The sequence below is a fragment of the Vigna unguiculata genome, chromosome 6 (genome assembly GCF_037176805.1).
Source record: "Vigna unguiculata cultivar grain cowpea cultivar isolate G323 ecotype 2 chromosome 6, ASM3717680v1, whole genome shotgun sequence".
In the NCBI taxonomy this organism is placed as follows: Eukaryota; Viridiplantae; Streptophyta; class Magnoliopsida; order Fabales; family Fabaceae; genus Vigna; species Vigna unguiculata.
In genome coordinates this window covers 46,642,080-46,667,914 of record NC_140797.1, presented here as the reverse complement: position 1 = coordinate 46,667,914, position 25,835 = coordinate 46,642,080, and the positions used below count along the sequence as shown (strand labels likewise).

General features: G+C 31.0%; 3 protein-coding genes across 4 annotated transcripts; 2 read left to right on the top strand and 1 right to left on the bottom strand.

Moving 5' to 3' along the window:
* Window positions 1-2,711: 2,711 nt before the first annotated feature.
* LOC114187114 (uncharacterized) lies at window positions 2,712-5,223 on the bottom strand. 2 transcript variants are annotated; one of them, XM_028075249.2, is made up of 4 exons: window positions 5,066-5,223; window positions 4,129-4,621; window positions 3,365-3,609; window positions 2,712-3,251 (listed from the first exon to the last, which is right to left on the bottom strand). In XM_028075249.2, the coding sequence occupies exons 2-4, from the start codon at window positions 4,575-4,577 to the stop codon at window positions 3,010-3,012; spliced, it is 936 nt and encodes a 311-aa protein (XP_027931050.2). In that variant the 5' UTR covers window positions 4,578-4,621; window positions 5,066-5,223; the 3' UTR covers window positions 2,712-3,009. The 2 variants fall into 2 exon arrangements, with proteins under 2 accessions (XP_027931050.2, XP_085530582.1); XM_085674456.1 differs by lacking the exon at window positions 5,066-5,223 and adding an exon at window positions 4,816-5,037.
* Window positions 5,224-11,150: 5,927 nt separating this feature from the next.
* LOC114187437 (serine/threonine-protein kinase-like protein ACR4) lies at window positions 11,151-12,878 on the top strand. The gene has a single exon (XM_028075698.2). It carries the CDS (start codon window positions 11,368-11,370, stop codon window positions 12,370-12,372), a length of 1,005 nt encoding a protein of 334 aa, XP_027931499.2. The 5' UTR covers window positions 11,151-11,367; the 3' UTR covers window positions 12,373-12,878.
* A 7,056-nt stretch (window positions 12,879-19,934) lies between these two features.
* Window positions 19,935-23,220, top strand: LOC114187164 (NAC domain-containing protein 73-like). Its single transcript, XM_028075318.2, has 4 exons — window positions 19,935-20,067; window positions 20,182-20,433; window positions 20,573-20,762; window positions 22,327-23,220. Exons 2-4 carry the CDS (start codon window positions 20,272-20,274, stop codon window positions 22,944-22,946), a joined length of 972 nt encoding a protein of 323 aa, XP_027931119.2. The 5' UTR covers window positions 19,935-20,067; window positions 20,182-20,271; the 3' UTR covers window positions 22,947-23,220.
* Window positions 23,221-25,835: the final 2,615 nt, after the last annotated feature.

Below are 25,835 nucleotides of genomic sequence, written 5' to 3'. Positions count from 1 at the left end.
TCCAATCAAGGACCAAGTGGAGCAGTTATTATACATTTTATTTGGCTACTCATTGTTTATCTTCTGTTTCCATTGGATGAAGGAATGAAAGAAAAATAATTATATTACACAATAATTTATCAAAATGCCCTTGGTTGTAAATTAAGAAAGAATATAAATTCATTTTGGAAAATAATTAGTTAACAAGTAATTAATGTATGTAACAGAAACTAATTTTAAAAAATAATAAAATCTGTTGAAACAGTGGTAAAATGTTTTTTTTTTTACTTCAGAATTTAGCAAGGTTAGAGGCTATTAAAAAAATAGTAATATTTAAAATTGAATTTGCACAGAAGATAATACTATTTTAATATATATTATTAATATCTTTAGGTGTTATTAGTTTACAAATTATGCAAATATTTTACATAATTTCCAAAGGGTAAAACGGGAAATTACTTCTATATGAGGGTGTAGAAAGCAATGTATGGAGGTGAGTCAAGTGAAAATTTTTGTCTTTATTGAAAATTAACTATAATGCTACTTTTTCTTTACAATTATTCTACTCGACATTGATGGACGGTTTTGGTGTAGAAGTGAAAGGAGATTCATGAAGAATGTAGAGAATGAGTTGAAGTGCAATGGAAATGAAGGAATGAAGTGCAACAAACTCTCAGCAATGGAGGTTTGGATGAAAATGAAGTGTAAAATTGGTGCTATTCTATGGAAAGTGGCTAGAGGAAACGTTAGAGAATCCTAGCCTAGTGTGCTCTCAAATAAGCGTAAACGAAGTGGAGAGTTCTCAACAACTATGCTTCTAGGATGCAAATTCAAGAGTAACCCTTACATGTGCATAGGAAGCTATCATTTATAATAGATTAGCTTCCTTAATGCAACTCAAATTAAACACAAACGAAATGGAGATGTAGCTAGAAGAGCAAGCTTGATTGGAGGACGTGTGATGTAGGAGATGATCTATGGTGACGCCAAGTGGCATGTCACACTCTCCTTGCCATTGTCACACTCTTTTGCTTTGATTATGCTTTGCTTGCTTATCTCCACATATAGCATATGTCAAGGATTTTCGACCAAGAAGGAAATTGGGCTCGGCCCAATTTATGCACCATGTAATCATAAGTTTTCTAGTTTATTTATTGAAAGCAAAACTTAAACAATGATCCAATTTAAATCGAGACTATGGTCTTCCATGCATCAACTCATATTTTCGAGATTTCTTTGCTCATGTAAATAAAGTGAAAAGTTCATGACTGACTTGATCTTCTTGTGAAAGACCCATTTGGATCTTCTTCATCATGCTTCTAGTAATTGGAACTCTAGGTGGGTTTGGACTTGATGATGAACTTGTTGATGCATTTGGACTTAAGCTTGTTGAGATCACATCAAAGATTGTTCTCCTTTCTCTCCCATATTAGTAGTCACACCCCATCCATCCCTACCTTCTGATTTAGTTGTTTTTCGATGGAATAGTAGAAATACATCATGGAATGTATTAAATAATTTTTTAACATATTCCGGATTATGTTTAAGGAGGAAGATTGTGATCGTGAAGTTGAAGATCACAAACCTAAATTATTTAATGACTATTATTGCATTGTTAAAGTCAGAATCAAGTAAAAAATAATAGGGATAAAGGCAAAGTAGTATTTTCAAATGTTACATATTTCTAAGATTTGTGCCTCATAAAATAAAGGAGGAGAATTATCCAACAAATGTTATATGTTACTTTTTTTTTCTGTTGAAGGAAGCATGTAATATAGGCATCGCATGTTTCGGAATATACTTTGGGTTTAAAAATATACAGAATACACACACACACACACACATATATATATATATATATATATATATATATATATATATATATATATATATATATATATATATATATATATATTAAATATATTTTGAATTATGTATTTGAAAATGTATTTTTTAAATTTAAAATTATATTTTAGAATGCACGATCCGAAATATAATTAAAAGACAATTTCGAAGTGTATTTCTGAATTTGAAAGTATATTTGAGACCATGCGTATAAAAACATTCCTGGATTACCCAATTCGGAAACAAAACCTAAGAAGCCAAAAGTGAAAAATTTTCAACAACCTACCTCTCCAAGCGATGCAGCAGGGGCAATGATATTTTAAGATGGTTCCAACAGTCGACCAAGGGTATAATTTTTACTCCAATTGAAAAACAACCAAAACAGAGTGCAAGGATGCAAGGGGTGCGGCTGCTGCTATGGGAGAGGAAGGAGAATGCAGCTACAATAATTGAACAGAAAGGAGAATGTGACTGCTGCTATGGGTGAGGAAGGAGAACGTAGTTTATGTTACAGAAGATGAAGAATGCAACTGCTGCTATAGAAAAGGAAGGAGAATGCAGCTACTACAATGGAAAATGAATGAGAACACAACTACTACTATGATAGAGGAATGAGAAGATGGAGAGGAGAAGAAGAAAAGTAATGTTTTGTTTATTTTTTTCACTAAGAGCATGTATATCTTTTTCATCGGGCCTATGGGATGCAAGGAAGCACCTGCCTCACTATCTGGTCAATTGTTTCTGAAACCTTTTATGTAAAAGGCCTGTTTGGATATTTGTTATATATGAATGTTTTTAAATAAAAGCACGTCAAACCTATTTATCAATTGTAGTTCCTAGTATATACAAGGTTAATATTTTGTTTAGTTATGAGAAAATGCGAAAAATATGAAATTCTCACGCAATAGGAGTGAGCAAATCAATCAATAGTGACACAAGTATTTTTGCCACTTTGCTGAAGCAATGTAAACATGTCAAGACACTTGATCCATCTAAATATTTGTAAAGAATATGAAGAAGCACAAAATAGTCACTAATGATCACTAACCTGCAAAGAGGTAGGCCTTACTTCTTGTAGCAAGGCATGGATGATAAGCATACCGTACTAAAACGAACAAAAACAATCTAGGCATGAGGCTCTATATGAAAGGAGATACAAAATTGTGATGAACATGACAACACTCTTCATGAGACGCATTTGACTCTTGCAAATGTCAAATAGCCTGTGTGACCTCGAGCTTCACCACAAGGTCTGGCCATGACAGAAGAAATAGAAGGACTGCCACTGAGTACATAGCTTCCATCAGAGCATTGTCTCCTCTTCCTATGAACAGAACCATTAGAACCATCACCATCCTCGCTTAGGCTTTGCATTCTCTCTTCCCGAACTTCATACGTGCGTAAAAGTACCTCAAATGTTCTTATGTCTTTGTACACAGGAAAAAATTTACATGGGTATTCTATCAGTCTAATTCAAGCACACAAAGATAATGAAGTTAGGAAAATATAGAAGGGGAGAGAGAAGAAAATGAAAAACTACCTGTGAAGCGGGTCCGGAGTGTTTCACATGTTCGTTGTACTTGCTCGATACAAGGAGAGAAAGAGCACAATGTGCCATCATGTCTCAACACTTTTGCAGCTGAAGGAATGGTGAGCCAAGGTTGAGGTAGATCCAAAAATACAGAGTCAACCATGCCTGTAAAATCATCAGGGAATCCTTCACCCTGAATGTCCCTAACCTTCACCGTGACTAAGCTGCTTAGACCTGTTCTCTCAAAATCAGCCCTACCAGGATGACAAAATTAAGTTTATATATTACGACACAGGAAATATTCAACATAACCTCATAACCTCGTGAATAAAAAAAAAAAAAAGATTAATTTACAAGACAAAATTATAGATTGGTTTCTAGGTAGACATCCTACAAAGCTAGATCCTGCTGACAAGAATCATATATGATCTAAGAGCATAGCAGAGAACCGGTATATCAAGTAGAATCAAAAGACAGCATTTTGAATTACGAACCACAGAGTATCTGATCATTGAATATCTTGCCCCCAATTTCATAAGAATAATAAAACCACGGTGCAAAGCTAATAAAACAAGTTTAAATTTCATCCACAGCCAAAGTACTGTTTTAATTGCCATCATCTAATTAAAGGTCAGCACACCATTTTGGATGATAGTGGAAAACAGATCCATAGAAGAAAGCCAGAAGAAGCAGGAGAAAGCAAGATACAAATATACTAACACCAAACATCATACTACGTCAATTTCAATATGGAAAATCACACTATTTCTTACCTAGCTGATTCAGCCCTTTGTTCATGGAAATCAAAGGTATTGACGTGTCCTGAAGGAGCAACAGCTCTTGCAAGTGAAGTAGTCAAAGATCCGCTACCAGTTCCAGATTCAAGAACCACACAACCAGGAAGAACCTCCAAGTATGTGATAACAAAACTAATATCCGCAATATAGAGAATCTGAGTCCTGTGGTTTAATACCAGAGTCCACAATTCTGGTGTGGGGGCTAACAAGTACACAAAACCACCCTTACTACTGAATACTTTAGATCCAAACTGTTTTCCTATCCAATCCGAATGTTTAAAAACACCAAAACGATTCTGCAGGACTGAACCCTCACACACAGTAACAGCCTTCATGCTTTCATGCTTTTCATAAACAATAACCAAATCGCCATCACTAATTGATCGGTTAAATGATAATTTTTTTGCAGGATGACAGGCCAACATCTTAGAAGTCTTCAAGCCTTGAAGTAGTCAAAAAACACAATTATCTGATAACCAAAAAGAGAGAACCAATAACATATGTCATCTGAAGTGAAAGTTTTAGCACTCACATCAATGTTGAAGACAACATCAACTAAAACCCTATGCGTTATATTAGCCCAAAACAATTCACACAAAAGAAAACTGCAGCACAAAACGTAATAAAAAGACAACAACGCTGAAAACTGAAAACTTGACTAACCTGAACAAACACAAAAAAAATATATGTTTTATACTACTGGGAAACTGTAACGTTGTTGCGTTAAGATGATTGTGTGGGATGCGTATCTAGCACAAAATCTCTTATTTATCTATTTTTCAAACATAACTTTGACAGAGAAATTTAAAGAAATTTGAGACAAAGAAGAGGCAAAATGAGTCACAACAATTGCGTCACATTATTTGGCATGTAGCAAGTAGCAACGGCGAGAATGAATGGGGCAGGAACGAACCAAGTATTTGAGTTGAGAAAGCGTTCGCGAAGTAGAAAACTTCTGCGTCGTGTAAGAGATTGGTTACGCCACCGATCAGAGTTTCGAATAGGCCGATAACGGCGCTTAAGTTATACCCAGGTTTTTAATTTAACCTAAGGGGCGAATTATCAAAATATTAAAACCTATTGCGGTTAATCTGTTGACACATATATGATAATAAAAGCTCCCATCCAATTCGATTTCAACATGCTACAATTTATTTGATAAATATGTTATTTTTAGTTTAAATTCTACGAAATTGCTTCAGAATATACAGTACATTCTTCAATTTCAAGACAAATGATAATTTGGGCCGAACTCATTCAGTTTGGGGTCTTCTCCCTGCACCTCCAACACTTCTTCTGTACCTTCAAAAAAGATTCTTATACCTTTATTTATCAGAGTGGGTGAAAGTCGTTAGGACGCAGTAAATTTCATTTACTGCGTCACCAACCTCCTACACCCCCAACTATTTTGTGCTCGTGTTACGTTTCGTTTCTTGTCTGGTGTTTTCTTGCTCTCATTCTCTTCTGTGTGGTCCGTGGTCCCTGAGATTTTCTGTCCTTCATTCATTCGTTCATTGTCGGTGGTGGTCCCTCTGGTTTGTATCACATTTTTTTTTTAAGGAATGTTTTTTATTCTGTCGTTGTCTTTAGCATTGTGTTTATTGTGATCGAAGATTACTTGATTGGTGGTTGTTTGAAAGAAGGTCGTTTTGGTTAACTGCGTTGTCTTTTCTCATCCAGGTTAGCCTTCTTACCAGTTTCTTACTAGCTAAAGTTTTTTTTTTCTGTTTGCTTGTGAAGTTAAACGGAATTTGTTTTCCGTTTCATAAACTATATAACGCGTTTCAAACTTTTATCAAACGGAATACAAAAGCTGTTTCTCCAAAAAAATCAAAATTTATGGGATTACAGAATCCGTTTCATAAACACGAAACGGATTCCACAATCCGTTTCCAAAAAAAAAAAGTTACCAAACGAATTTCACAATTCGTTTTTGAAAAAAAAAAATTAAAAAGGAAACGGATTCTTTTGCTTTATGCATCCGTGATCACTAAATACACCACCTAACAAATACATAATAAGCTTACATGTCTCGTTGCCACTGCGGAGAAAGAACACTACGTAGAAAGAAATTGTTACTTGATTTTTTTTTCTTACTTTTCTTTTTTACATTTTTTTCTTACTAACTATAATTAATGCATTTTTTTTCTTATTTTTTGTTCTACCAAATTCTTAATTTCTTTTAATCTCAATATTTATTGACATTCTTTAAATTAATAGTTATTTAATTTTTCAAAAGATATAAAATATGAAAAGTGCAGAAAAAGGATGCAAATAGTAATCTGATAGGCCAGCGATGAAGAGGTCGTAAAAAATTACCCAAACGGATTCCACAATCCGTTTAGAAAAAAAAAACAAAAAAAGTTACCAAACGGATTTCACAATCCGTTTTTGAAAAGAAATAAATAAAAAGGAAACGGAATCCGTTTCCTAAAAAAAAAAAAAAAAATAACCCAAACGGATTCCACAATCCGTTTAGAAAAAAAAAACAAAAAGCAGGGGAAACGGATTCCATAATCCATTTCCTAAATAAATAAAAAAACTCGAAAACCCTCTCTCAAATACACAGACATCAACACAACCCACCTTCCACATTATTTCCGAAGCAGGTTTAAGACAAAACAACAACATTCAAAGCTACAACTAAAATCAATTAAAATCAAAATACACACGTACCGTGAAAAATGGAGAACCGGCGGGAAGAGAAGAAACGCGCTTGCCGATGACGCTGGGGAGAACAATGGTGTGTGGAGAAGAGAAAAGGATGGCGTGGGTGCTGTTGTGTGGGAGAAGAGGGAGAAGAGGGAGAAGGGGATGAAGAGTGTGTGGAGGGGGTGCAGAGAGTGCTCCGCAGAGAGTGCATAGAGTGATAAAATAAAGGTCAAAGAGATTCCATGTGCAAGGGGTGCAGAGAGTGCAGAGAATCTGCTTTTGGGGGTGCAGTACAGTGAGGCACGAAATTTTGGGGGTGCACTGCGGTAAAAAACATTAACTCAGATTTTAACCATGGGCAAAAATTGAATTAAAGTAGATTTTGGGAGTACAGAGAAATTATTGGAGGTGCAGGAAGAAACCCCCTTCAGTTTTTCTCATCCATTAGCATGTAGAAACTGCTCGTCTCACATAAAAAATATAGACTAGTCTTATTAATAGGTTCACACAAAATGTCTAACTCATTAACACATTTGAAAAATTTTAATATTTTTCTAGTTCTAATTTATCACACAATTTGTTTAAGAAATTATTTATTTTGTTATTTTCCTTTTTTATTATAGCACGTAATGCATAATTTTAATATTTTTATTTTTATTTAATTAAATTAGTAAAAATAATTAACTATACATGCCTATTTCTAGAATTAGATAATATTTATAATTTTATCAGTTGTAATTTTTAAGTACAAACCTGTTAAGAAAATAAAAGACTTTGAACTAGACTTAAATAGTGAAAAAACATGAAGGAACAAATTGTTTTTGGATGGATGGGAGAATAAATACTAGTGAACAAACTACTTATTATTTGTAATTTTAAAGTACAAATTTGTTAAAAACATGACTTTAAATAAGACTTAAACATGGAAAGAACATGAACGAAATGAGTTGTTTTTGGACGGAATGAAGAACAAATCCTAATGAACCAGTTACTTACAAGAACACACATAATATAAGTGCTTGTCAAATTTAAAAAATTTAATCAGTGCGGGTTATGTCAATCAAATATGGATCACCATGTCCTTAGTTCCTGTAGGTCGTAAATCAATGACTAAAATATTTAATTTGTTTCCTTTTTTTCTTTTCTAGTCAGCGACTCTGTCCACTTAAATGTCTTGGACTATAATCCCTATTCGAGATATTTATATTTAAGTTACTAAACAAATTTTCTAGTTGTTATAATTTTATAAGGTAATATTTTTTTACTCCATCTTATTAGAGATCATGTTAGGTGATAATCAGGATCACACTGTTAAGTGGATTAGGGATTTAATGTGATGGTAGTGTGTAATAATTGGGGTAAATTTTATTTTTCTTTTTTTTTATCTTTCCATAAAATTCTTGGTTCTTTGAGAAATTGTTCATTGTTCTTTTTTTGTTTCTGAATTGACTAGTTTTAATTCCTTACTAAATTATTGGTTTGGGTTTTTCAATGAACTCATTTTAATTTTTTATTAAAATCATTTTACTTAATTGAGTCCTTCAGTTCTTATCTACTGTATTTAGTTAGAGCAATTAAAATGAGATTAAACAGGACGTATCAATCCATCTAAACTTATCCGAATCTGCAGACTCTCATGTGCCAACCTTCTTTATATCTAATGGAAGTTATTTTATTTATTGATTTTTTAAACTAGCATTTTTTAATTTAAGATGAGTTTCTTTATTTAATAAATAAACCTATGATGGACTGAGCTACATAATTTTTTGGACTGCATATAAAGAGAGTTATGCCCGACCTAATAAATATACTAGTCACCATCTTATCATCCTATGCAATTAAGTGAGATGTTGCAACTATATCATTTATGCATTAGACTAATATAACATTTATCTAATTAAGAGTTTTTGTAACTCAAAAAGTTAGCTGTTAGTTTACTTGCCTAACTGATAAAGTAGTTTGAGAACACAAAAATATCTTGTAAAGTATGTCAAAGTAATTTATGTTATAAGTTCATGCTCACAATAACATTCTGTAGAGTTCAGAGGCTTTACAGCTTGAATAGCATATAAAACTATGAAAAAGAAATGGACACTTCAATCTCTCTTTCCTATAAATCAAACTCATCATTTTCATTTTGTTCTACTGCCACAATTTTCACATTAAGTTTGTGTCATGTGGATGATAATATATGTAAAATAAAAAAAATAGTTAAAATCTTTAATGCATTGTTTGGTTAGATGATAAGAAAAAAAAGAGAGATTGAATCTTTTAAGTTTGTACATGTAAAGAACATTTGTTTCAGCATGAGTTTGTGTTATGGAGAAAAAATAGATCGAAGCTGTTGAAGGCACCGGTTTTATAGCAATTTAATCAATTTGGCCCATTTTGTGAACCATATTGTTGCTGTGATTGTGATTAATGACCCAATTCAAAAACCTTACCAGTATAGTCCTTATATATTCACAAGTATTGCTCTTGGTTCCCCACGACAAACGTTAAAATTAACATGGTTAAGGGAATATAATGTATAATAATATCTAAAGTGATTCATAGGAGCATGAATCAGAGGTTCCATGTATCGCCACCTGTTGCACACCACAGATTCCTCCTTCAACTTTGATGATACATGTCTCATCCGACCTTATATCATGCACTTATTAATTATTGAAGATGTTGGATTTTTGTTTTCGGAGATAGAGCATGATGTGATGACAGCTACCAGGGCAATACTAATACTGTTACTATTAATATTATTACTAACACTTTATCACTTCTTTCTTTCTTTCTCGTAACCTTCCACCAAATCCAGCAACCAGATTCTGGGTTGTCTGATTACAAAAATAATAGAAGCTGAAGAAGAAGCATCATGAGAGATTCATTACATCTCACACCATTAATTGGTGGGCCTTCTCGGAGCTACGAGCCAAGCCCAACATCATCATCAAGACACAATGGGCTCCAACCTAGGCTTCTCACCAATTTTGTGGCTTCCATTGCTGGCCTGTAGCCTTATAGCTATGTTTATGGCGGGAAATAGCTTCATTTCACCCATTCCAGATTCCACTGCACTTCTTATTTTTCTCTGCTTCACTTCATACCATTCTTCCTCTTATTATTGTTATTCTATTATTATCCCTTTCTTTCAATTATACGTTTTGATAAAGCATCTTCTTTTGTTGTTATTTTTTTTTTACTATTATCTCTGTCTGTCAATTATAATTACTGTTCAGTTTGAAAGAGATTTCAGATATTTCATTCTCGTACCTTTTTTTGTGTATAATAATACGGATCCTTATTCTTGAAAGAATTTTTTTTTTAATATACTGTTTTTTCTAATAATGAAAAACACTGATTTTTCTTCAGTGTCTTTACCGTTGAAAATCAGTTTGCTCATTTAAAGAACTCATAATTATTTATTTTTAAATAGTTTAAATATTCATTTTTTTTCAAATATTAAATTCTTATAGCCATAAGCTGATTTATTTAAAATATAATTTCATACATTGAATGTATGTGTTTTTTTTTAAATGAATTTCTTAGTTTATTTTGTTCCCTCGAAAATGAAACATATGTCAACAGTTTCTATATTTTTTAACTTAAAATGTTTAGTTTTAAATGAGAACACTACTTTAATGTCTTAAATTACTTGTACCTACCCAAATGGAAACACCCAATTGTGTAAGCTGTCTCTAATTGGATTGTCTTCAGATATTGCTCTACGCACCACACGACCAAACCTCCTATTTTCCAGGGAATAACAAAATCCGTACACAAAAAGGTATAAACAATCCGTAGTAGGAGACAAAATGTAAAAGAAAAGAGAAAAAATGTATATGCAATGAACAAACTTTGGTGGAGATAATATAATTTAAAAGTATTACACACCCCATGGATTGTCCCACGTACACAGACAATATGTAAGATAAAAATAACATAAATGGTTTTAGATTAATAATTAGTCTCATATATAATTAGATTAATAAGAATACCTCCATCATTTAAAAAAGCCTAAGCTTCCGGGGTTATTTAAAACTATTACAGAATTTAGGAAACCACAAAGTTCCTTCAAACATGCACATAGTCAAAATGATATTAATAGTGTTTTAATTCAGCATTTAAAGATTTCCTCACACGCACAGTGTTAATTTATTTTACAATGCTACTATTTTTTATCTTTGTGTATTTGATTAAGTTGATGTTGTTGATTAGTTAGTAAAAAAAATGATAGAATATGTGCATAATATGAGAGGTAGGGTTGCCAGCTATCAACTACCACAACTAATCCGACCGATCCATCTATCCATCCACCCATTTTGTCAAGCATATGCTCTCATTTTTCATTTTCAACTTATCTTCCAACTGTTTGATATCTCCCCATCAAACTCACATGTATATAAGCTTCTTTCCACACACCTCTTCCACGAACCATCCAATCTCACCTTCTTCCTCTTCAACTATTCCTCCATCTTCACCACCAATAACCCATCACTGCCCAAGCTAATCGTGTTTATACAACAATCACAATCACAAACCCATACCCTTCCAACCAAGCCATTCAAAATGAACCGTGCGGAGCATATCGCTTATGACATGGTCATGATCTCTCTATCCGTATCTCTGATCGTTCTTGGGATCATCCTCTTCCTAGCTTGCAAGAAGAAACCCGTTGAATCCGAAGAAACACTTCCCGTGAAGTTATGTGCTCGTGCATACCCCTTGACGGAAGTTGATGCCGCCACCGATGGCTTCAACCACAGGAGAATCATTGGGCTGGGTCGCTTAGGAACCGTGTATGCAGGGACACTGGAGAAAGAAGAGTTTGTAGCTGTTAAAAGGATTCACCCCGTTCTTGTGTTGAGCAATGCAGGTTTTGGTTTCTCATCCGTTTTGAAATGGCTCTCCTTGGCCCAACACCCCAACGTAGTTCCAATCATAGGGTTCTCAGAAGCACCGGGTGAGAGAGTTATTCTGATGGAGTTCGTGCACATGGCGAGCTTGGACTTCTACTTGCATCAAAACCAAGACGGGGCTTCACTTTTGGATTGGAACAAGAGGTTCAGGATTGCAGCTGGAGCAGCCAGAGGGCTTCAATACCTGCATGAAGTGGTGGCACCAAACATTGTACATGGGTGTGTTAAGTCCTCTAATATCCTGATCGATGTGAACTTCTGTGCTAGGATTTCTGATTATGGGCTTAACTTTTTGGCACCTGTGGAAAAGAGAGGGCTAGTGGGGTACGTGGATGATGAATATTGGAGTGAAAGAAGGGGTGGTGGAGCTACCAAGGAGAGTGATGTTTATGGGTTAGGGGTGGTCCTGCTTGAGCTTTTAACTGGAAAAGGGTGTGAGGGAGGGTTGTTGGTGAAGTGGGCATTGCCTTTAATTAGAGAAACCAGTTTTAGTGAACTATTAGATCCTAGGTTGGTGATTCCTTCTGACACGAAGCCTCTGGTTAGATTAGCCAAAGTTGCTTCAGCATGTGTCGGTAACTCACGCAAATGTAGACCTTCTGTCGCTCAAGTGGCTACCATTTTGAACAATTTAGAGACTGAAGTGTGCCTCTGATTCCCATCATCATGTAGTCAAATTCATTGAGCAATTTGCCTTCAATTGTGTACCAAAAAATGGGTTTGGACCAATCGCCAAGAATTGGAATGCAAACGGCATAAAAAAAAATAAATCTTAGTCTTCTCTTATGATTAGTTAATGAATTGACCGAAATAATGAGGAGAAAAAGTGTGATGAGTTTGGTGAGGTTGAGATTCATCGGATGCGAGTGATTGGTGAGAAAATTGGTGGAATTTTGAGGAGGGAAGAGGGTGTTATCGAATAATTTTTTGTTGGGGAATTTTGAAATAGAAAGGTGGGACGGTGCCGTTGTCCTTAGGGCGGTGAGTATTAATCTCTGGTTCCGTGTAGCATGGGGATCCTTTTGGTCGTGAAAGTGACCTATTTTTGTATTTCTTTAATTCTTAGTTTCTCCAAACTTTTAATGTGTGCATATGTACCTATTTTTCCCAGCTTGTAATTAGGTACCCACAACGTTAATATCGGTGTTGTCTTTTAGTTTACATACAGCTAGTAAAACAGTATTGCTTACCAAAAAGGAAAATAATAGGAAACAAATAGTATAGTGTATGAAAGAGAAGTAATAATAATAATATAGTAATACAAAACCAATACTCTCCGTAACGCATGTTTTTATTAAAATAAATTGAGTTGTAACTACAGATTACAGAGATATAGATGGAATATCAATTTTTATTTTAAAATAATATATATTTTACATGCAGTTTTATTAAAAATACTCATATCCACATCTTGATTTATGAAACCCATCATTGATATGCTTTACGGTGAGTCTAGTTATAATTTAATCCTAATCGAAAGAATTCACAAGCTTAAACCTATTTATACTAAATAAACAAAAAGATAATATATGTGATAATTGTTAACTAGGAATTTCTTTACCCCGTGAAAAAAAAAACAAGGTAGGAACTTAAAATATAATTACCAGGTTGTTTCCCACATGCTTAGGCTAATGATGGCAGGAATAGTTTGATTCAATTAGTTTGGGCCCAACAATATCGGTGATTGGGTCTTCCACCTCAAAAGTTAAAACGAGACCCAAGGCCTTGGGCTTTGGTTATATGTTTGACCCAACATAGTTTGAGAACTGAAAATCAACCGTGGGGTTGAGGAAACACTTTATAAATACTATAAATAAATATTTTTAACGAAATAATAAAAACTAAAAAAATGGTACTTGAAACGAATATTTATCTTTATCAAATTATATTTTAAGTAGGACTTACCCGTTCTACAATATTTTGAAAATCTACCCACTTTGGAAAGTTGAAAAAAGCAAAAAGCTTTGGGCCTTTGTTTTGGGTATAAAAAAGAGTTTTTTCGGAAGGGTCTTTCTTCCTGTACCTCCAAAATTTCTTCTACACCTCCAAACTTTCTTTCAATTCCTAAAAAACCCTTTGACCATTTAACAAACTCCGCAGACACCACACCCCCAAAATTATGTAGACTTCCGGAAGTCAAAATATATGACTTCCGAAAGTCAAAATATATCACCGGAAGTCGACTTCCGGAAGTCAAAAATCATCACCGGAAGTCAAAACATTACGGAAGTCGACTTCCGTATATAAAAAAAAATTATATATTTTATTTTATTTAAATTTTTAAAATACATATACAAAATTATAAAACATTTAAATTTAAAAAAGATTACTTTAAAAAATAAAAAAATAATAAATAATAAAATTACTAAATAAAAAATTGAAAAACAAAATTAAAAAATAATTTAAATTCAAATAATAAAACTTTAAATAATTTAAAAATGAAATATAAATATATATATATATATATATATATATATATATATATATATATATATATATATATATATATATATATATATATATAAACCGGAAGTCGGAGTTCCGTATATATATACAAATTGACTTCCGCTATTAAAAATTATAAAACATATATATTTTATAAAGTTTTATTATTTTAATTTAAATTATTTTTTAATTTTATTTTTACTTTTACTTATTTTATTGATATTATTATAATTATTTTATTTATATATTTCATGTATATTATTTAATATTTTATTTGAATTTTCTAATTTTGTTTAAAATATAAATATTTAATTTTAATCAAATTTTAAAATTTTTTTAATTATATATTTTTTATACTTTTAAATTTAAATTTATTTTTATATAATTTATTACAAATGTAATAAAAATACAAAAGAATTAAAAAAATGATATTTAAAATAACATATATAAATAATATATAAATAATCAAATTTAAAATAATAAAAAATAGGAATATTCTTGAAAATCAAATTCTAGTGATATATAATTTATTTTAAATTTGATTATTAATATATGTTATTTTAAATATAATTTTTTTAATTCTTTTTTATTTTTATTAAATTTTTAATAAATTATATAAAAATAAATTTAAATTTAAAAATATAAAAAAATATATAATTGAAAAAATTTTAAAAATTTGATTAAAATTAAATATTTAAATTTTAAGCAAAATTAAAAAATTCAAACAAAATATAAAATAATATACATGAAATATATAAATAAAATAATTATAATTATATCAAGTAAAAGTAAAAATAAAATTCAAAAATAATTTAAATTAAAATAATAAAACTTTATAAAATATATATATTTTATAATTTTTAATACCGGAAGTCGACTTCCGTTTGTATATATATACGGAAGTCCGACTTCTGGTTTATATATATATATATATATATATATATATATTTATATATATATTTTTTTTTTTTTTCATTTTTAAATTATTTAAAGTTTTATTATTTGAATTTAATTTTTTTTTCAATTTTGTTTTTCAATTTTTTATTTTTTATTTTGTAATTTTATTATTTATTATTTTTTTATTTTTTAAAGTAATCTTTTTTAAATTTAAATGTTTTATAATTTTGTATACGTATTTTAAAAAATTAAATAAAATAAAATATATTTTTTTTTTATATACGGAAGTCGACTTCCGTAATGATTTTTGACTTCCGGAAATCGACTTCCGGTGATGATTTTTGACTTCCGAAAGTGGACTTTCGGTGATGATTTCTGATTTTTGTGATGATTTTTGACTTTCGGAAGTCGACTTCTGGTGATGACTTTTGACTTCCGGAAGTCATATATTTTGACTTTCGGAAGTCGACATCCAGAAGTATTTTTGGGAGTGTGATGTCCGTGCGTTTCTTTAAATGGTCAAAGGGTATTTTGGGAATTTAAAAATTTTTTGGAGGTGCAGAAAAAATGCTTGAAGGTGTAGGAAGAAAGACCCTTTTCGGAAATCTAACCCATCTTCATTCTGTGAACAGTACATCAGTTAAGTCAGCTACGCTCTAGAAGATCTGAAATGTTAAAATTCACACCTTCGACGTTTTCTTATCTTTAAATTACATCGTGCTTGTTCGTTTTTCTTTCATGTTAATTCTTTCTAAACAAAATATAATTGACAATTTGGGCTAATTCAGATTTAATTTAATCCAATAATTTAATAAACTAGATTCCAACCGAATAAAAACAAATATGGGTTAATATTAAATTAAAAAAAGTTTGTATAACTTGAATGTTATTAAAAATGATATATTACCCTAAAAAATGGTCAACTTGATGAAATAGTAATAGTCAAGTGATAACAACAATGTACAAATATAAACTTCTCACCATTCACATAAAATATTATTTTTGGAAATGAAATATACAGAAAAGAAAAAAAAATGACGACAAACTTATATAGCTTAGCCGGCGTGCTAAGAAAGTGTTACCAATATTGATATTTAAAAAAAGAAATTATATTTATGCAATTTGATATTTAATAAATGATTTTTTTCCTATCCAATGTTATGAAAATTCAAATTAAGACTTAGAAGAAGTTTTTTTTTTTTTTTTTTTTGCATTAAGAATTAATTAGGTGCAAATTTTAAACCATGGAATAACACATTGTTAGGTTTTCCAAAGTTATTTACATATATGGTTAAAGATTGATCCCACATTTAAGATAAATTCGTTTATTGTAGGAAATATCTCTTTTTAATCTTGCAATAGAGACACAAAATTATGTTAGGATTACAGAGGGGGTATCATTGGGGAGATACAACACCAATGAGATCCAAACCTAACTACATAAGGCATTTGACACCACTCTCAACCCAAAACCTTAAGACAATGGATTTATGAGTCTTGATTCTTATATAGTGCTCTACTTTCTCATTTCTGGTCAATGTAGGACTTAGACTCACACTTGGATTCCTAACAATCTCCCCCTCAAGGGTGAGTCCCTTCAACCACATTGGTACATTCCTCCTCCAGCGGAAGTTGTCAAACCACGAGTACTCCTTTTCTGCCCTTTTCTGGACCGTCGTTCTTCTTAACGGGACACGCTTACCTGAAACCCTTACCCGAGACTCTTGCCAGGAAGACTTTCGATACTAGGACCATACTGGTACTGCACTCGTCTGAGCCGGTATTAACCATCGGCTCTGATACCACTTGTTATGTTTATAAGGAGGGGATTTCACTGGAGAGATACAACACCAATGAGACCTGAGCCTCCACATAAAAGTCTTCCTGGCAAGGGGTCCCAGGTAAGGGTTCCAGGTAAGCGTGTCCCGTTAAGAAAAACGACAGTACAGAAAAGGGCAGAAAAAGGAGTACTCGTGGTTGGGAATGCTTCCGCTGGAGGGGGAGTATACCAATGTGGTTGAAGGGACTTACCCTTGAGGGGGAGATGGTTAGGAATCCAAGTGTGAGTCTAAGTCTCACATTGACCAAAAATGAGAAAGTAGAGCACTATATAAGAATCAAGACCCATAAACCCATTGCCTTAAGGTTTTGGGTTGAGAGTGGTGTCAGTGTCTTATGTGGTTAGGCTCAGATCTCATTGGTGTTGTATCTCCCCAGTGATACCCCCTATGTAATCCCGTAAATAATTATGCTCAATCAATCATAAATAAAAATATATACTACAACATTGTCATATATACATAGGAAACCAAAGAGATGAAGTGCTTACTTTCCAGTTTAGAAAGATAAGAAAAAAATTTACAACATTTTAGATGTTATTAATTTTTAGGTTGCAGATTGTACATAAAAGTAGTATTTAAATTTCATAAAATTGAACTAATTTAATAAAATTGAGTTATATTTAAATTTCATTATCTTAATATATGACATTATAAATTCATAATCATTAAGGGCCTATCTTAGTTCATATTTGAACTAATGGTCCTACCCACTATTATACTTCCTATTGATTGCTACATTTAATTGATTCCTTCGCATAACAAGAGAAAAATCAACAAAAACCTTGTGATATATGAATAATAAGTTCAAATTTAAAGCATATTGTTTCTTTCTACTACGTACTTATACGGAGTGTAAAGGACCATTTTAATGATTAGAAAAAGATTATATAATTATAAAGAAGTAAAAAATAAAAGGTGTCAAAAAATAATAAATATGAATTAGTTGTATAAATTTATTAAGCGTATCAATACATCATTATTCAATATAATCATCATAATAGAAAATGTGATTATTTAGTAACAAAAACAACACACAAGTTGATCAACAATGACGACATAACTTCAAAATACATTTTAAAAAATAAATATTTTTTGTATGGTTTTTTTATAGAAGAATTGGAGACACTGATCACCGGAACCTAGAACCTAAAAATTATAGATTTAGTGAGGCCTCCCACTAATAAAAGACTTGATGTGATATTTAACTCCAAAAATTTAAGAGGATAAATTTATAGTTTTTCTCCTTATATACTGTTTATTACACTCATCTACATTGAATGTGAAATTTTTACTCAACACTTGAATTTCTCACATTTTTAATTTAAACATTAAAAAATAAAAATAAAATATAAATATACAAGGAATGGCACATAAGTTCAATGAATATAATTATACCATTTTTAGTAAATTAATAGGACAAATAGTTCATTCAATACAAAAAATAATAATATATTCACAGAAAAAAAATTAATACAAAAGCTTTAATTTTCAAATAATTGCATATTAATGTTAATGTTTTCTTTTAATAAATACATGTTATAACTATTAAAGAATAAACATATATTTAATTACTTCGGTTACTAATAGAATTTAGATAAAATTTGGAAAACTATAATTTTTATACTAAAATTATGGTAATTTTTCTTCTTACTAAGAAAGTATAACAATTATGCATATAAAATAAAAAGCTTAGAAAAGATTCGTAGGCACTTGTTCACAATTCCTTGTGCGTATATTATACGTATTCCGCGGAAAAATCCTCGTCGAAAAAAAAAAACAAAAAACTTAAGGCTTAAGCTTCTCTTGCGTTGCGTGGCTTCTCGAAGAAGCTCACAAAGACGTGTCGGCGGATGCCAAGTGGAAAATTATAACTAACCGATGGCTATGTTCCTCTGTCCCCGCGTCCATTCTTTCTAATTTGAAGTCAACATCTTAAACAAATCATATCATTCCAAATCAACTTTTACTTCCATGCAAATTGACAAAAACATCCCTTCGAACGTGACCTGTCACCACTTCATCCCACCAAACATTCAACTGTCCTGTACCATAGCATAATCTCTCGTCTAATGGAATAATAATAATAATAATAAGATGCCTAAACCAGACACAGCAAGAAACACATTCAGAAACATGTAATGAAAATCAAATATCCAAAGCCAAACTTCAATGACCGTTGCATGTCTTCGCACGCAAAATAACACTATGAACTGAAACTACATCCAACGTCTTTTTAGCATCAAATTACTCCCACAACATAAATTCGTTATTTACGTTGTATATATCTAAGACAATGGTTACCACGTTTTGCATGAAACTTTGAACACAATAAACGAGGAAAAATCATAGGGGTGGTATGAGTGTGTGAAGGGAAATTAAAAGTGTAGGAGAGATATTGACTATTTTAATTATAATGTGAAATCTATTTGAACAAGGCAAATAATTGGAATGTACAGGATCTTTCTTTATACTCTTCATCAACATTTTTTATCAGTTTTTATGTACATGTATGACGTCTATGATTTTTTTACATATCTTTTAACACACTGAAGTTAAATTTGACACTGCACCTGATGAAGTTACAGCAAGTGCAAACCCACCTTTTAGAGCGGTGAAACGTCTGCCTCTTGTCACCATCTTTTTAACTCGGGACATTAATCACATATTTTAAACAAGACTGAAAATAATTAAATTATTTTAAAAAAAATAAAGATATGAATTTTTTTCGTAAATTAATTTATATATATAAACATATTATAATTAAAAAAAATAAACACGGGGTTTACGCTTCGTTTTGTTCGCAAGGTTTTATTTTTCATGTCTGATGAGATACCTTTTAAAATTGCTTAATGAGATACCCTTTTAAAATTACTTAATTAGGTAAAGTGCACTTGGTTATTTGGAAACTTACCGCCTTAAAAAGTGTGTTTAACTCGACCGCACTTATTCCTTGATACAAGCGTATATACGAGAGCGTAGCCAAACGTGGTCTCCAAGCAAGCGTTCCCAATATTTAGACCCACCCTCTATTTATGTTCTTTTTATAACCTCAATATCCTCTTCCTCTTTCTCTCTCCGAACAAGACCCAACCATTTAGGGAAATCAAACTCAGTTCAATAATTGAATCGTAGAGAACACGTACACAAGAAGCAAAAGTGGAGTCCCGGTAAGATTAAATTCTCTCTTTCACCAACAATACAATTGATTCAGAATCAATGAGTCTCAAAATACAATCAACTAGCTTTACCTTTCTTGACCCTTTTTCATCTCGTTTTTTTAGGGAGCTGATATTGTAGGAGGGTTTGGAAGAAAATCGAAAGGTTTTTGCTTTGAGATACACGTGCATGTGCAATAGGAAACTAACACAAAGATGACATGGTGCAATGACTCTGATGAGGAGAAGAGGATTGAATCAATCACGCCAACTATGACTTTTACTCAAAAGACTAATGTCACTGACGTAAAACTCTCCGAACAAATTCGAACCATAAGATGCCCCTCCTGCGCCCATAACATTGAATTCAGAGATCAGGTATTAACACATACTTCAAGGTTTCTGTTTCTAATCCTTAAATACCTATGTTTCCTTAACCTAAGTATGATTCTGCTGTCATCTTTTAACTTGTTTTTCCTTTAATTACTTTTGTATTGTACGTGTGATGAACTGTTAGGGTGGAATTCATGACTTGCCGGGGTTACCGGCAGGAGTGAAATTTGACCCAAATGATCAAGAAATACTAGAGCACTTAGAGGCAAAAGTGGCGTCTGATGCATGCAAGCTTCATCCCCTTATTGATGAGTTCATACCAACTCTTGAAGGTGAGAATGGGATTTGCTCAACGCACCCGGAAAAACTACCAGGTACTCCATGTTTTACTTTATTTTATTTTTAATTAATATTATTTTGTGTCTAATTAATAATATAGTATATTGTTTTAAAATACCTATTGAATATATGTTGTGTATGCATCAGTGAAATTCTCATTTATTGGGAAACACACGTCTTGCGGGTCACGATACCATACCTTACCGCATGCATGAAATTAATTGTTTTATCAATCAAATAATTGTTTTCTTTTTTTAAATCTCTAATCATAAGGCGGTTGAATATGACAGCAGAACATTTTATGTTTTCTGTATGAAGTCAGATTTAAGATATTAACATTAATTTTTTTTATTTTGTTTAAAAGTGGCCTTTCTAAAACATTATCTTATTTACAGATATGTAGTCAACATTTTCAGATGAGTTAGAAAATGTGGCATATATATATATATATATATATATATATATATATATATATATATATATATATATATATATGAAAGTTGGACAGCCTGAACAAATTGTGTCTTTCTTGATTCGTTGTTTTGGCTATTGTAACGTGGCAAAGAAAACTTTCCGTCCAGTATGTGTCGTTCTTAAGAGATATATGTTGAAACAAAGAAACATATTAGAATTACGCACCTTTTCTACATAACTAACTTCTTGTTCAAGTATATATGTTGCAACAAAGTTCTTATCTTAGCAATCACTACCTAACTCAATATCTTAACACTAATTAGCCATGTAAGAACATCAAAAAATGAAAATCAGCCCATAATTATCACAAATTTTAGTTTTGTTTTATGTCATATTTCAACATACACAAAAGAACAGGTTGCTGCCATGTAAACATACCCATGTTTTCTCCCACATTTTTTATATTTCTCTCTCTCTCTCTCTCTCTCATATATATATATATATATATATATATATATATATATATATATATATATATATATGCACCCACATTTTATTTTGTGACAATCGATTTCCAAGCATCACCAATTTCTTCCTCACATCCTTCAGGGGTGAAATGAAAGGGGAGGAAAACAATGGATGAAATTGATGTGATATAATCTTTTCCTCACATCTTATTTAAACCTTTATATTGGTTATTTAATTATAAAATATAATTCGTAATGATTTTATTGATTTTTTTATTATAATTATCTTAACAATTGTATTAGTAGTGATTCATAATGTAAAAACTTTTTATATATGTATAATAAGTATTAAATCTTAATTTTCTTACAATGACATTTATGTAACTGTTAATTAAAAGAATATATCCTTAAGTTTTAGAACTAAAGCAAGTAATTTTCTTCTTTTTCTATGGTTATTCAACCACACCCTTAATTTAATTGAAGTAGAGCTAACGATTCATGAATATTGATACATACAAATATACGCATACTTTATCAACACAAACAACAAAATAAATGTTAAAGCAATTTAGACTATGTTGTATAAATAAACTACAACAATTGTTATAGTCATTCATCCGTGGTATGAGTATATGTACTTTTGGATAGATGTAACTTTTGTTTTCATTCATAAATCACTTGTAGTACACGTGAGGAATTATTTTATGAAACAATGCAGGAGTGGGCAAAGATGGACAGATCCGGCACTTCTTTCACAGGCCATCAAAAGCATACACAACCGGAACGAGGAAAAGAAGAAAGGTTGAGAGCGATGAAGAAGGAAGTGAAACAAGATGGCACAAAACGGGAAAAACTAGAGCTGTTTTTGCAGGCGGTGGTGGTGCTGTGAAGGGTTTTAAGAAAATACTAGTACTCTACACCAACTATGGCCGGAAAAAGAAGCCTGAGAAGACTAATTGGGTGATGCATCAATATCATCTTGGCAGCACTGAAGAAGAGAAAGATGGAGAATTAGTTGTTTCAAAGATCTTCTATCAGAAACAACCCAGACAATGTGGTAATAATCCCAATATCATAGAGAACCCGTACGCAAAAATGTTGAATGTTGGTGGAAGTGGCCACAACAACAATACATCAACTCTTAAAACTACAACTATTGTGGATTGCTACAATGCTCCTTACGTAAACTATGATAATGTCCATTTGAGTTACAATAGGGAAAGCTCCAAACAACTAATTATTCCCAGCTCGGTTGTTGCAGCTGATGACTCTTACATTCGCTATGCAACGAATGCAAAGAGAGCAAGATTTGAAACTAACACTGGGAACAATTTCTAGGTAAATAGGGTTCTCCTTACTAATTTAATTTCAGTATTTATTATATGAGGAGTTAGGATGAAGAAATTATATAGTTGAACTAGAAAATTGAGAGCCAGGCATATATATATGTGTTTGGAGTACTGTAGTTGGGTTTAGGAACATGTACTATATATGTATTCGGAGTACTGTAGTTTGATTTTAACTTTATAGGGAACATGTAGTTTCCTAGAATGTGTTTATAGATATTACCATATATATATATAGACTAGTAGGATTTGTTAGAATATTTTTACCAATACACTGGTAAGGTTTTTTATTTCTAAAGTACGAGTTGTATATATAAAATATTAAATCTTAATGTTTGTCGACTATTATAGCACATCACTTCCAATATAAAAATATTAAAATTTTAATATTTGTGGGTCTTATTATTTTTATATATCATTTAGTTTTTCAAACCCAAGAGATGTTTCATGTTATATCATACATCTGAGTAACTTTGCTGGGAAGTTTATGCAAACCTTCTTTTTCTTTTAATGGGGATGGTGAAATAATGTCAAAGTCGTAGATTCGTTTTGTTCCATGAGTTTGTGATGAAAGACTTTTTACAAGTCTATCTTACCTTCAATTTAGTATCTTTATCTGTCTATCTTTATCTCTATATATTTATTTTTGGATTGAGTATCTTGACCTCAATTATCAATATATTCTTTTTTTATTCACAAAATAAATTATTTATTTTCTTATGTTATTAAATTTATATCGTAAAGATAAAATATTTCATACATGTGGTTTGTTTAAGTAATATATTGACTATTTTAAACTAAGTACGAGTCACGTATACACTCTCAAAAAAAGGATATGCCAATTATACACAATTTCTACCCTATAAAGTATAGGAACATATTTTCATTGAGGGTAACGTATGCAATATTAAATAATCTAGAAAATACGAGGTACGATATGCCCTAGTTTTTTTTTTAAATGATTTTTGGACCAAATATTATTTAACTCTTTAAAGTGCGTTTGATACCAAAAAATCACATTCAAAATCATAATTCTAAAAATCGGCTAAAAATATACTTATCATAATTCATACTGAACATGTTTTTGTCAATAATAAACATTTTTTTTGGGATGTTTATAAATATTTTTTTAATTATCAAAGAATTATTTATCTCATTTATTGTAAAAAAAATGTATTCCATGTAATTGTATTGAATGAACTAATAATATAAGAATGTCACATTTATATTTAAAAAAGATAGTGGAGTTTTTATAACATTGAAACTTCCCTTCCAATTAGAAAAGTTATCTAGAAAAACTAAAATTGTCAAGAAACAATACTCTTGAAAAGAATAAATCAGACATGAAAAATAAATATTTTAATTTCAAATATTTGAAAACCTAAAGTTTTTTCTTGTATCAACTTTGTAGTATGAGTGAGATAAATATTACTTTTATGCAAGGTTGAGATGTAAAATAATTTTGCATGAATGACACACGTATAAATTTAATATTTTTCTTTTAAGATGTATTTATTTTACATTTAAAATATATTAATTATAACGACAACTAGGTAGACAATGTTATTACAATTATTTTATGCATTAAATTGTAGTTTATTTATTTTTTATCCACAAATGGTATACTTAAGAATTTGTTACGTTAATATGTTAATAGAGAAACATTATGCGCTAACTCATTGACTAAGGCCAATTACCAATAACTTACGCGACAAGATAAGATGTAGAATGTGAACTTTGAATAACAGAAATCGGAGAGTGCGTTAGCATCTTATTCCTTCTACGTTTTTTATATCAACAAAACTTATCCATTATACGTACTATATAGCGAGAAGAAAGGAAATTACAGAATTACGTACAAACAAAATAGCAAAAGAAGAAAAACATTCATCGAAGAAGTTTTCTTTTGCCTTATGTTTGAACGGGAAAGTATTAGAGGATAATTTATATTTGATAAAAATTAAAAATTATCATAAGGTATGTTATTTGTAAAATTAAAGGAAAATTAAAACTTTGTAAGAATAATATAACTATCCAAAATTTTATCACTTCAAATTTTACATAAAGATAATTTATAAATGTTCTATTTTAAATTTAAGTATTTTTTTATTTATTTTACATTAGTTAATTAAAATGTCGTTAACTCCTTTTAATAATAGAACTAAGTTCAATTTTTGTATGCGGATTTTTTTACCGATAATTGATAAGATAATGTGGCAACTTTCGATTTAATACTATAGCAACTTTAGATGTCCAAAAGTCGTGATTACGTGAAGTCGTCCTCCCACACTTTTTCAAAATTTTACAGAAATGTCGAGTGGGTGCATACGTTTTTACTTTTGAAGTCACATGACTTAGTCCAGACCCATAATGTATTTCAAACTTGTTTATTTTCGTAATTTGCATAAGAAGGAAAAATTTAGTAACAATATAACTAAGTTCAAATAAGGTCTAGGTGTCACTAGTTTGACATTTTCTCCGGATTGATATCGATAAAAAAATCTTTTACGTAAAATCAATTGTGATTATCATTTAACTGCCATCATTGATGTTACTTTTTTTTTTTTTTAAATAAGACAATATTATTTCTCAACATTATTGTTAAAAATCAATAAATATTATTGTTAATTAATATCATTAGGAATTAATCACAAAATAGATTAGTTATTATTTCTCAACTCATTAGTTATTATTGTTAAAATCAATAAATTATTTTTAATTAATATCATAAGGAATTAATCACAAAATAGATTAAATTACTTCTCATTCTCACTAATGTTAATGAGAAATTTTTTAACCAACACTATAAAAAGAAATGGTCAATGCCAATTAGTTTTGGTGTCTTTTACATGCGTTTTCACAGATAGAACGAAAAACCAAC